Raw genomic sequence first — 13,912 nt, 5'->3', positions numbered from 1 at the left:
GAAGTCCTTGTTCCTCTAGCAGGAGAGGATTAGATTGTGGGTTTTTTGTTTTGGTCATTTGTGAGGCTTGAAGTCAAGGCCTGGGCACTGTCCCTGAGCTCTTTTTGTTTTGTTTGTTTTTTATTTGTGCCAGTCATGGGGCTTGAACTCAGGGCCTTTGCACTGTCCTTGGCTTGTTTTTGCTCAAGACTAGCACTCTACCACTTGAGCCACAGCTCTACTTCTGGCTTTTCCTGTTTATGTGGTGCTAAGGAATCGAACCCAGGGCTTCATGAATGCTAGGCATGCACTCTACGCTAAAGCACATTCACAGCCCTAGATTGTGTTTGTGAAGCAAGGTCTTGCTGTATATCCCAAGCTGGTTTTGAAACTAGCTCTGGAGTTTAGTCCTTTAGTTTCAAACTCAGAGTCTGCCTACCTTAGCCTCCCTAATGCTGGGAATAGAGATGTAAGCTACCACTGAAGCTTTAGAAAGTTCATTTGATCATTTGGTGGAGGGAACAGCCTGACTTTACTACTGAGCACAACCCAGAATCTGGGCTTGCTGTCTGACAGGTGGCTTTAACAACCCATTGATTTTCTTCCATTAAGGAAGCCCCTCCTTGCCACTTTCTTCCCAACATGGATGGTTTTAGCTGAGTGGAACCCAGAGTCTGCCTAGGCCTGTGCCTACTAATCCCCAATCTGTTCTAGGTGTTAATAGGTAGAAGGAATGAAGAGAATTACAGTACATGCTGTTGAAAACCCCAAGGAGACACTCTACTAGTTAGGGTCTGATCCCCCCCACACCCAGCCTGCTTGGGGCATACTCAGCATGTTAATCTTGCTATACCTAGCACAGATGGCAGTGGGCTACTTGGGTACGGGTCCCGGTGCCTGCTGCAGACAGGTGTGGGAGGCATGGGGGTGGGGCGGTTACAGTCAGGCCTCTTCTACCCTGGACAGAAGTACAAAGCCTGACCGGAGGAAGGCTGGCACTTGCTGCTCTTTCCATTCTGAAGTTATGTGGGGAGCATACGTCTGTGTCCCATTGCCCCAGGTTCTCTCCCCTATAGTGCGCAACCAGCACAATGCCCCAAAACTGGAGGAAAGGCATGGGGAGTGACACTGATGGCAGCTTTGCTTTTAACCTTTAGGTGCTGAAGATGGCCTAGTCATAAGGCACCTTGGATGACTATCCACATCTTTCCCCAAGTTGGCCAGCCTGGACCAGTGACTTCGTGTTGAGTGGAAGGAACTTGGCCGCTGCTTTCCTGCTGAACCTCTTTCTGTGCTAATTCATGAGCCAGCAGGATGCGGTCGCTGCGCTGTCAGAACGCCTTCTCATAGCTGCGTACAAAGGCCAAGCGGAGAATGTGGTTCAGCTCATCAACAAGGGCGCCAAGGTAGCAGTTACCAAGGTAACAAGAGGAAAAAAAAAGCACACGGTAGCCATTCTCTGGGAATAGTCTACCTCTGAAGCCATTGTCCAAAGCACTGTTGTTTGGTTCGGCTTTGAAAGAATTTGTGTTTTAGTTCAACAATGGAGGTTTGAAGAGAAAGAATTAAAAATGCTTTCATTGCTATCTTTCAAATAGACAAACTTGTCATTAGCATTTGATAGTCTACAATCACAGTGTGGCTTTTTCCTCCCTAGTTCTTTAGTCAAGCAGACAGATCTGTTGGGAGTTGGGGCCCACAAGCTCACTTGATAGAGGTTTGTTGGGCCAGTATGTAATGGGGTAAGCGCCACTCTGCAGGGCCTATCTCCTCATCACCATCTATGGAGTGATGACCTAGACAGGCCAGACCAGTCACCGCCACCTAGATGGGCCCTGATTTTCTGTGGGCCAGGGATGATGCATTGTGTACCCTCACCAGCAGTTAATACCAGGACAGGCATTCTATAGCAAAGCCAAGCAAGCAAAGGCAGGCCTGGTACAGTTAGATGTCAAGTTCACATACACTGTCAAAGGTGGGAAACTTGTCAGTGCCCAGGGGTGCTCTGAACATCGTGCAGCCCCGGAGAGGGTTTCTCTTCTCTTCCCACTTTGGTGAAAGAGAGTTGAGTAACTGCTCAGGCAGATAAGCACCTTGTACCCACAGAGTGTGCCTTCCAGCCCCCTGTGCAAACCATGCCACAGAAATAGTACTGTCTAGTAGCTCTTGACTCTCTGGGCTGGAGAAAAGCTTTTCTCCTTTTCAGATACTCACATGTGCTCTCTCTATTGCCCACTGGTGCTCTAGAGGGAGAAGAAGCCAGAGTACTTCAGGATTGCTAGGGAGCTTAATGATGTTCTGCACACACGCAGATTATCTACAGCTGAAGAGGAAGGGAGACTTCTTAGGCCTTCCCTGATCTGCCCATAGTGGGCTCTAGGACCTAGATAATCACAGGCAGAGAGTGAGCTCTCTATAGTTAAAGCTCATGAACTCAGGTTTTAACTAACTTTGGTGTTTTTTTTTTTTTCCTTTTTCTTTTTGTCAGTCTTGGGGCTTGAACTCTGGGCCTAGGCACTGTCCCTGAGCCATTCAGCTCAAGGCTAGTGCTCTACCTCTTTGAGCCACAATGCTACTTCTGGTTTTCTGGTGGCTAACTGGAGATAAGAGTCTCACAGATTTTTCTGCCTGAGCTGGCTTTGAACCACGATCCTCAGATCTCAGCCTCTTGACTAGCTGGGATTATAGTCATGAGCCACCAATACCTGGCTTAACTTTGTTTTTTTTGTTATTTTAATTTTTTGTTATTGAATAATTATTAGCATGCATTAGTTGTACAAGAGGGTTTTCACTATGATATTTCCACACATGTATTCAATGTGCCCTGTTCATCACTTTTCCCCTGCTTTTTTTATTAAAAAAAAATCTTAATTAAACAGAAGGGTTACAGTTACATAAGTCAAAAAGTACATTTCCTTTTGGACCTTGTCACCCTTCCCTCACTCTTTCCCAGTCTTTCCCTCCCATCCCACCCACAACTTGTATACCTCATTTTCAGTATGGTATCTAGTGAGTTATTTTATTTTATTTTATTTGCTGGTTCTGGGGCATGAACTCTGGGCCTGGCACTGTCTCTGAGCTTCTAGTGTTCTTTCACTTGAGCCATAGATCCACTCCCAAATTTTCCTGTGATTAGTTGGAGATGAGTCTCATGGAGCCATATACAGTGGTCCTCCTTTCTCTGTTGGGGGTTACATTCTAAGTCCCCCAATGGATTCCTGAAACCTCATTACAGTACCAGCCCCGAAGTGAGCTATGCTGTTTTTACACACATACCTATCATAAAAGCATGATTTCTAAGTTAGGCACAGAAAGGTAAACAATAACCCATAATGAAATAGAATAATTGTAACAATAGACTATGATAAAATTGCCTGTGTCACTATTCTGGTACTCTGGGATCATTAAGTGACATGTTACCTGTACACTAGTGTTACTGTCTGATGACTGAGATGGCATCAAGGGACTTTTTTCTTTAGTTTGCTTTAGTTAGGATCTTAACCTTTTACCCCCACTGGTTTTAACTGGTGATCATTTTACCTCTGTTTCCCACATAGCTGTGATTACAGGTATGTACTGCCATACCTGACCCTTTTCCTTTATTTTTCTAAGTGTAATCTTCCCATTCCAAGAAATACTTTTGTGTGTCTTTCTAAAAATATACATATGCAGATTTATTTAAAAATAGGCCCACATTGTACCTAGTAACCCTTTTTCTCACTTTACTGTACATCTAAGAGATTGTTGAACATAAATCTAATTATTTGTTAACATTCCCCTATGACCTCCCATTATTTTGCATAGCTGCATGTATTTGTATCTACTCCCTTCTGGGCAGTTAAGTTGCCTACAAGTTTGCACTGTTTCCTGTTATATGTTATACAGTGGATATACTTGTATGCATCTTTCAAACTGGGTAGATTTCTAGAATGAAAATCCTGAAACAAAAAGAAATGTATTCCTTTTTGAAAATGTAATATTCCCCCTAAAGGGCCACACTGGTTTCCAGTTGAGTGGACGTTGAGGGTGCAGGCTAGGGCTTGGGAAGGGGAGGTACACGGCAGAACTCTGCTGCTGGTCTTTGATGTGAGCTTCCGGTCCACAAGAGCTGCCCGGTGGGAAGAACAGAGATGTATTCAAGTCGTTGGCCTCATGAAAACTCACTTGAGAAAAGTGCATGCAGCATGCATCTTCTGAAGGACTCCATACATCTATTGAAAAAGATTGGCACTTTAAATTCTGTGATGAAGTGGTGGTTCTAATAAGAAGTCCAAAGGCTGACATGGCATTCCTCAGTGCTCCCCACCCCCAGCAATTTCCTCTCCAAAGGCACCTTCTGCTACCTGTTCTTCAGTTTTTCTGGAGACAGTGCATGCATAGACACGCAACCACATGTAGCTCTGTGTTTCTCCTTGTTAATACAAATTATAGGATGCTCCACACACCGTTCTTGACTTTGTTCTATTCAGTAGTGTACGGTTCCGCCACTACTGGTTTATCTGATCCTCTTTTGATGAACATTTAGGCTATGTTAATGCAATGCTCTTACAGATTATGCTGTGGGGACCCACTTTGTTCTGAGATCTTATTGCACAATGTGATATACTTGTGGGATGAATTTCTCTTAGTAAACTGGGTCTGAGTGTGTGTGTGTGCACATGTGCATGTGTCCTCTTGTAATATTGACAGTGCCAAAATGCTCTGCATGGAAGTGGTGACAATTTACAGTCCTCCAACCATGTGTGAGAGGCCGGTTAAACACTGTGTACATAAACACTGTGAACCAGCCAGGTGCTGGTGGCTCATACTTGTAATCCTAGCTACTCAGGAGGCTGAGATCTGAAAGGGTCATGATTCGAAGCCAACCCTGGGCAGACAGGTCTAAGAGACTTTTATCTCCAATTTGCCATTGAAAAACCAGAAGCAGAGCTGTGGCTCAAGAGATAGACACCAGTATTGAGTGAAAGGGCCAAGCAAATACATGAGCTCTGAATTTAAGACCTAATACAAACACAAAAAAGAAAATGAAAACCACTGTGACCAGTGTAACATTAGACCATCTCTTTCTGATTGCCTCTGCCTCTCTCTTCTCCTTCTCCCTTTGAACTTATCTTTCTAGCATTCTCTTCAGGAACTACTGGTGGGATCTCAGTTTGGCCATTGTTCCTCTTTACTTCATTCTGGGTCCCATAGACCTTTCTCTGGGTTGTGTTTGAGGGTCAGCTATAAAGGAATTGGAGGGAGTGCTGAATGGACAGGAGGGGAGTGTAACCTCCCACATCTAGCCAACATCTACCAAACCTACCCAATCTTCCCTTAGCACCACCTTTGGTGATTGACAGTGCAGAGTTGTTCAGCAGCTCCGAAACGGTGAAAGGCTCAGACACCCTGAGAGCTCACTATGTGAAGGGACTGTGGTCATCTCTCTTTCACACTTGGATCTTTGGTTTTTTTCTTGCCTCTATTTTTATTAGCATATAGTAACTGTACAGAGGGATTTCATTGTGATATTTTTATATTTGCATCCAACTCACTTCCTCACCCATTTTTAGTTTTAATTTTTTGTTGTTGGTGGTTATGAACGTTGAACTAAGGGCTTGGGCTCTGCCCCTGAGCTTTTTTGCTCAAGGCTAGCATTCTACTACTTTGAGCCACAGTGCCATTTGCAGGTTTCTGGTGGTTAATTGGAGATAAGAGCTTCACAAACTTTCTTCCCCAGGCTTTCGAACTGTAATCCTCCCTCTTCAGCCTCCTGAGTAGCCTGAGCCACCAGTGACCAGCTTAGTTTTAATTTTTAAATTGTGGTGAAATATACCTAACAAACGGCTTATCATCTGCAGAGTTTAGTAGCACTAAGTACATTCACATTATTATGTAATTGTCAAACTCCAGAACTTTTTTCATCTTCCCAACTTCATTTTTTTCTCATCTTGATCGGTGTCACCCCTTTCTTTTTTTTTGTAATTTATTTACTAATTAAACAAAAAATTTTTTGACAAGGTGTTGTGAAAAAAGGGTACAGTTACATAGTAGGGCAGTGTATACATTTCTTGTGATATCTTACACCCTGTTTTTCTTTCCCTTCCCTAGGTCAGGTAGACATATATACAATACACAATGTACCAAGAACATATACAGTAGCCACGTGGCCTATGCCAAAGAAAATTCACCTAGGGCTTTAAATGTAATGTCGACATTAGACAGTATGTCGACAATAGTCTTATATGAACATACATACATAGCTTTTGGGCTATTGTATTCACTGAGAGGTCAATTTTTTTTTTTTTTGGCCAGTCCTGGGCCTTGGACTCAGGGCCTGAGCACTGTCCCTGGCTTCTTCCCGCTCAAGGCTAGCACTCTGCCACTTGAGCCACAGCGCCACTTCTGGCCGTTTCCTGTATATGTGGTGCTGGGGAATCGAACCTAGGGCCTCGTGTATCCGAGGCAGGCACTCTTGCCGCTAGGCTATATCCCCAGCCCAGAGAGGTCAATTTTTGACCTTTATATGTTGAGGAGTTGTTTGGTTTTAGTTACATAATGTTGGGTTGCTGACCCAATCCTGTGGGAAATACCATTTGACAAGAAGTTTTTGGTTTCACAGACCTGGTCTCTCCTGTCTCTCCGTCACCCCATCTTTTTTTTTTTTTCAGTTGCTTTTTTCTTTTTTTAAATTAAATTTATTTATTAATTGAACACAAATTTTTTGACAAGGTGTTGTGCAAAAAGGGTACAGTTACATAGTAGGGCAGTGTATACATTTCTTGTGATATATTACACTCTGTTTTTCTTTCCCTTCCCTAGGTCAGGTAGACATATATACAATACACAATGTATCAAGAACATATACAGTATCCACGTGGCCAAGCCCAAGAAAATTTGCCTAGGGCTTTAAATGTAATGTTGATATTAGACAATATGTCGACAGTAGTCTTATATACATACATACATACATACATATATACATATAACATATACACATACATATACATATGAGGTCAATTTTTGACCTTTATACGTTGAGTAGTTGTTTGGTTTTAGTTACATACTGTTGGGTCGCTGCCCCAATCCTGTGGGAAATACCATTTGACAAGCAGTTTTTGGTTTCACAGACCTGGTCTCTACTGTCACCCTTTCTTAACAGTCATATATCAGGGAGATCATGCCCCTTTAATTTCTGTGTTCTAGGCTTGTCTCGCTCAAGATTATTTGTTCAAGTTCTGACCATTTCCCTGCGAATAACAATATTTCACCATTCCTAATCGCTATGTAGTATTCCATTGTGTATAGGTACCATATTTTTTGGATCCATTCATCTATGGAGGGGCATCTGGGTTGTTTCCATATTTTGGCTATTGTGAATTGTGCTGCGATAAACATGGAAGTACAAATGTCTTTTTGATATCTTGGGACCTGCTGTTCAGGATAGATGCCTAGGTGTGGTATGGCTGGGTCATAGGGTAGTTCTATATTGAGCTTTTTGAGAAACCCCCATACTGTTCTCCAAAGTGGTTGTACTAATTTGCACTCCCACCAACAATGGAGAAGGGTTCCTCTTTCCCCGCACCCCCTCCAACATTTGTTGTTGCCTGAGTTCAGAGTATAGGCCATTCTAACTGGGGTGAGGTGGTATCTCAGGGTTGTTTTTATTTGCATTTCTTTACTACCAGGGATGTTGAACATTTCCTCATATGTTTCTTTGCCATTTTTATTTCTTCTCTTGTGAAGTCTCTCTTTAGCTCCTTTGCCCATTTCCTAATTGGTTTATTGGGCTTGGAGGGGCTTAGTTTTTTGAGTTCTCTGTAGATGACAGATATGAGGCCTTTGTCTGTTGCTGTGCTGGTAAAGATCCTTTCCCATATGGTTGGCTGTCTTTCTATTTTGGTGGCTATGTCCTTAGCTGTGCAGAAACTTTTTAATTTGTAGTAGTCCCATTTGTCGAGTCTCTCCCCTATTTGTTGTGCCCTGGGACTATATTCAGGAAGTTCCTTCCTGTGCCTATAAGTTCTAGCATCTTTCCTACCTGTCCTTCAGTAGTTTCAAGGATTCAGGTCTGATATTGAGGTCCTTGATCCATTTTGAGTTGATCTTGGTGCCTGGTGATAGGCTTGGGTGTACTTTGAGTTTTCTGCATATGGCTACCCAGTTTTCCTTGCACCAGTAGTTGAAGAGGCTATGTTTATTCCATTGTATGTCTTTAGCTCCTTTGTCCAATATAAGCTAACTGTAAGAGTGCGGTTTTATTTCTGGATCTTCAATTCTAATCCATTAGTCTTCCAGTCTGTTTTTATACCAATACCAGGCTGTTTTTGTTATGATGGCTCTATAGTAGAGCTTGAAGTCTGGTATTGTGATACCTTCTGCACTGCTTTTTTTGCCTAGAATTGCTTTGGCTATTCTAAGTCTTTTGCTGTTCCACCAAATTCTTAACACTTTGAATATGTTACATACCAGCACCCCATTGTCCACTCTCCAAAGCCCCAGGTAGCCACCATGCCACGCTGTCTCTATGTATTTGCCATCCACTTAAAAACCTTTCACAATTTTTGCTTACAAGGGGAGAGGCAGTGGTTTACAATGACTACTTCTGTGACCTGGCTGGGTTCACAGCCTCCTGGAGCCTTCACTTCTGATGTGAAGTGGCTGCCCCAACACCTCATTCCCATGATGTGTCCTGAAGATGGAGCGGCACAACCCTACAAGGCACTTAGTACCATGCAACCAAGCTTGAAGAAAGGACTCTGTAGCTCTGATTAGTGTGATGACCATTTCCCTCCTGGATTCCATTGTCCACAAAGGCTCACATCTTCTTGGGATTCCTTTTGAGTCAGCAGTTCTTAGTACTGACTACAGGTTAGATTTCCTGGAAAAAAGAAAAAAGAAAACTTTCCACCGAGACACACACTGTAAGGCCCTGACCTGACTGGTTTGGGATGCAGCATCCAGAGGGAAAAAGCCAAGCAAGTGCTGCAGCTATTTCCTCCAAAGTCTGAAAGCCTTGGTGGGTGCGGGGGGGGGGGGTAAGGGGGGCTGGGAAAGTGCTGTCTCTGGGCCATCAGACCATACCAGTGCTTACAATAACACGAACTCAAGATATTCTGAATCTCATCATTGAAACTAGCAGCCTATTTAGTAAAGGAAATAAATGTCTCCGTTCTGGGTGTGGGTATATGCTGTGCGTTGTGTAGCTTGTCAACCAGACAATGTGCAGAAAAAGTGTTAGGTCAACAATGTGAAAGGCTCAGTAAGTGTCCTCTTACCACATTGAGCTTGTTGACTAGATGCCCAGAAGATGCTCTTTGGAGGAAGAATGACCCTCGCGATTGAGAAGGGGTGGACATGGGGGGACTCTGACATGTCTGGGACTATGGGAAGACCACTGTATTTGAGGACAGCAAGGCTTAGAACTTCAGGAACAGACCTCAGAACTGGCCCCAAGCCTTTTGGGTGCTCTCTCCTACCCTTTCCCTGTCCACGGGGGATACCAGCTCCCAGCCCTTGTTCTGGGGGTGCCATGAAATTATGCTCCAGAGGGGAAGGGAGCTTTCAAAGCTGCCCAGTTGCCCCGTGGGTCTCTGCTTAGAGCCAGGGCAGGTGGTCTGCTGGTGAGTCTCTCTCCACAGTTTTCCTTCTCACTCCTGTCTCTCTTCAGCTGTAATGATTTAGGTCTCAGAAAAGAAATGAAGCCAGAGTTTGTTTAGAGATTGATAATTCTTTTTCCAGCAGGCTGGTGGGTTTGTTTCCACTGAGAGTTGGCTAGTGGATGTTTAGGTTGTTCTAAATCAGTGATTTGGGGTACATGGCTGAGTGGGTGGTTGCTGTGCCTGCTCTGCTTTTTTAGCCTATTTCTGTTGAATTGAGCAATGTGGGAAAAAGAATGCACCATGATCAAGTGAAAATGATTCCAGTTTTGTCCGTCTTGCTCAGTCCAATGTAATCTTCCCATCAACATGCACCTGAGATCAGACAAGTGTAACAGTATCACAAAATACTCTGTAAGTGTGGCTTGCACATCAGATTGAGTTCCTGGCAAGGGCTCTTCTGGATTATAGATGGCACCTTCTCTCTGTGTTCTGTTGTGGTGGGGAGACAAACAAGCCCTACAACCAAAAGCAAGTAAAAGAATACAGTAGAAGGGTCCATCACCTACAGTGGACATTGATGAAAGTGAACTAAGCAACTCAAGGGCCAGGATGGGAGGGAGAGAGTGAGAGAGAAAGAGGGAACAGATGATACTAAGCAAAAGGAAAGAAATGTACATATCACCTGATCTGGAAGACATGGTTTTATTGTTAAAGTTCATAGAGTTCATAAGCTTTGTAGATTAGAATGATGTTTTTTTTGTCATTGTGAAAGTTAAAATGTGCACTGTGAAATATATGTAGTTACTTAATCTGAATTTAAAAGATTTAGACAACAGGAGTAGATGGAATCCTTAACAGCCAATCAAAGTGCTTGAAATACTTGTCTTTTTTTTTTTTTTTAAACTTATGGACTTTCCTATAGCAAACCTAGATCTGGTAGTTATAGAGTCACCTCAAAAGGAATTTTCCAGGCAGGTGCTGGTGGCTCATGCCTGTAATACTAGCTCCTCAGAAAGCTGAGATCTGAAGCTCATGGTTTGAAGCCAGCTCCAGTCAGGAAAGTCCATGAAACTCTTATCTCCAAATAACCACCAAAAAGCCAGAAGTAGAATTGTGGCTCATGGATACTGCCTAGGCCCTGAGGTAAAGCCCCAGGACTGGCACCCAACAACAAAGGAATTTTCCTACTCATAAAATCTAATTGCTAGATACATTTAATTGAGTCCCAAAAATATACATTTTGAATCACTTCTCCAAATGATTGATGATTATTGTTTTGGCAAACTGTCCCTGTACTCTTCTCCTTGTGTGACTAGATATTGGTCCTTGGTGCAGAAAATCTGAGATTAGAAAAAATTATAGATACTTATTTTTTTTTGTTATGCAAGAAGTTTACTCTTGCTTTTTCTGATTAAGATGTGCTATGTCACTCATCAAAGTAGAGCAAGGATGGGAAACGCCCAGCCCATGGGCCAGGCCCATTAAATCCTTAGATCTGATCCTGCCAAGACAATCGCAGATGGGGCTTGAAATTCAGTAAATGTAGGAGCTTTTTCCATAGCAGCATAGACACCAATATCAGCCAACATCATATATCAGAGAGAGGTAGTTCCAGATATCACATTAGGGATGAGTTAATGTTTGACCAAATATAGCAGGTGTGTGTGTGTGTGTGTGTGTGTGTGTGTGTGTGTGTGTGTGTGTGTGTGTGTGCTGGTCCTGGGAATTGAACTCTGGACTTGAATGCTGTCTCTGAGCTTTTTTGCTCAAAACTGGCACTCTACCACGTGACAGCTCCACTTCTGGATTTTTTGGTCATTAACTATAGATGTCTCATGGACTTTCCTTCCTGGGCTGGCTTCAATTTATAATCCTCAAATCTCAGCCACCTGAGTAGACAGGATTCTAGGTGTAAGCTGCTGACATCTGACCAGGCTAATTTTTAAGATAAAATTTTTGTATAGCCCACAAATGATCTTATAAATATCCAATGTCCCTCAGCAAAATAGGTTTCCCACCCTTGAAGTAGAAATGTATTTCCAGTGAGGAAAGAAAGCTCTGGAAGTTTTGTTAGACTATGAGTTTTTGTTTTGTTTTGCCAGTCCTGGGGCTTGAATTCAGGGCTTGGACATTGTCCCTGAGCTGCTTTTGCTCAAGGCTAGCACTCTACCACTTGAGCCACAGGGTCACTTCTGGCTTTGTTTATGTGTTGCTGAGGAATTGAACCCAGGGCTTCATGCATGCCAGGCAAGCACTCTACCATACCACATAACCATATTCCCAGCCCAGACCATGAGTTTTTGTTCTTTATTTTATTTATTTACTTATTGTGTACTAGTACTAAGCCTTGAACTGGGGGCCTGAATATTGTCCCTTAGCTTTTTCACTCAAAGCTGGCATTCCACCAATTGAGCCACAGCTCTATTTCTGTTTTTTTGGTGCTTAATTGTAGTTAAGAGTCTCATGGACTTTCTGGCCCAAACTGGCTTTGAGTCTTTTTTTTTTTTCTCAAATTTTTATTATCAAACTGACGTACAGAGAGGTTACAGTATCATACGTTGGGTATTGGATACATTTCTTGTACTGTTTGTTGCCTTGTCCCTCATGCCCCCCTCCCTCCCCCCCTTTCCCTACCCCCCCCCAGGTGTTCAGTTCACTTACACCAAACAGTTTTGCAAGTATTGCTTTTGTAGTTATTTCTCTTTTTTTACCCTGTGTCTCTCGAATTTGGTATTCCCTTTGAATTTCCTACTTCCAATACCAGTAAACACGGTTTCCAATATACTCAGATAAGATTACAGAGATAGTGTAGGTACAAACATAGGAAGGTGATACAAAACATGGCTTTGAGTCTTGATCCTCAGATCTCAGCCTCGTGAAGAACTAGGATTACAGGAATGAGCCACCTGGCCATGCCATGCAGCTCATTAGTTATCTTTAAATGTAAGGTTTTTGTCTCTCCTTTTCATCCAGGATGGTTTTTCTTCCCTGTTCTCTTCTGAATGCCTTCTTAACTTTGTCTTTATTGAATCATACATCGAAGAAGAGCTTTAACATTTTCTGACCCAAATGTACATGATTCCAGGCCACTGGGACACTTAGGTTTTGAATGTCAGAATTAAGTCCTATTTTCCTAAGTGGGAAGCTGGGTGCTGGTAGCTCATGCCGGAATGCCTAGCTACTCAAGAGGCTGAGATCTGAGTATCATGGATTGAAGACAGCTTGAAAACTTTATTTAATCTTTATTATCCTTACTGTCAATTCAAGTTAAGCTTTTAAGATATGTTTGCAAAATATGGGCCTCTCTTATTTGGCTCACCTTACAGCTTTCTTACCTCTTTGTTTAATGCTTCAGATAAGATACAGAAACATTGCTCACCTGGGCCAGGCACCAGTGGCTCATGCCTATAGTCCTAGCCACTCAACAAGCTGAGATCTGAGGGTTGTGGTTCGAAGCCAGCACAGGCAGGAAAGTCTATGAGACTCTTATCTCCAATTAAGCCCCTCTCCCCAAAAGCTGTAAGTGGATCTGTGGCTAAAGTAGTAGAGTCACTAGCCTTAAGCACAAAAGCCCAGGACAGCCTGAGTTCAAGCCCCAGGACCACCACAAAGAGAGACAGAGACAGAGAGACTATGTAACCTGCTGTATTATAGTTATCATATCTCCAGAAGAGAAGAAGCTTTGTTAATATGAAAGTAGTACACTAACTTAATTTCTTCCCTTCCTCATAACATTCCCCCAGTGGAAATGGATAGGTTCTTTTATTTCTTTAAACTGATGTGTCTCTACTCCTTTATTCAGCCTCCCCTGCCCTCTTCCTTCAGAGTCTCTCCACTCTTCTTGGCTTCTGCCCAGGACTCTGTGACACCCTGGTCATAGGAATGATTGAGTGGGAATGGCTGGGAAACAGCTAGTGCCATCAGTCTAGCTCTGCTCTGTTAGACTTGTCAAGGGGACAGGCATTGTTGATCTGACAGGCCTGGCCCATAGCAAGTAGGAGTTGAGATACCTAAGCAAACATGAGGAGCTGTGACCTGGCCTGACTGCCTGGACCCCTGGGGGCCAGGGGAGGGTCCGTGGACTTCCTGGCCTGTTTTTGTAAGCTGTATGTCTCAAATGACCACTAGCCCCACTGCCTGGCACCTGGCTTCTCTCCACGTAAAACCCCTATCCTAGCACATGCTACAAAATAAACCATCTCCAGTTCCTTTCAAGGGTTGTTTTAAATTGAACTCCCTGTCACCTTCACCCTGCAAGAGATTACTCTCTTAACAGCAATCTTTTTCCTGGAATGTTCTAGACAGAGCCCTCCCCTCACTCCCTGGCAGAGAGAGTTGCCTCTTCAAAGTAA

General features: G+C 43.2%; 1 protein-coding gene across 1 annotated transcript in view; it reads left to right on the top strand.

Moving 5' to 3' along the window:
- Ankrd6 (ankyrin repeat domain 6) overlaps window positions 1-13,912 on the top strand; it is a 152,582-nt gene that overhangs the window by 84,714 nt on the left and 53,956 nt on the right. Inside the window, exon 2 of the mRNA XM_048353843.1 lies at window positions 1,137-1,400. Within this exon, the coding sequence (XP_048209800.1) occupies window positions 1,281-1,400 (120 nt within the window). The 5' untranslated portion in view covers window positions 1,137-1,280. The remainder of the gene's footprint in view (window positions 1-1,136; window positions 1,401-13,912) is intronic.

Source organism: Perognathus longimembris, chromosome 9 (genome assembly GCF_023159225.1).
Source record: "Perognathus longimembris pacificus isolate PPM17 chromosome 9, ASM2315922v1, whole genome shotgun sequence".
In the NCBI taxonomy this organism is placed as follows: domain Eukaryota; kingdom Metazoa; phylum Chordata; class Mammalia; order Rodentia; family Heteromyidae; genus Perognathus; species Perognathus longimembris.
The sequence above is the reverse complement of the archived record's forward strand: the minus strand, read 5'-3'. Positions and strand labels throughout refer to the sequence as shown.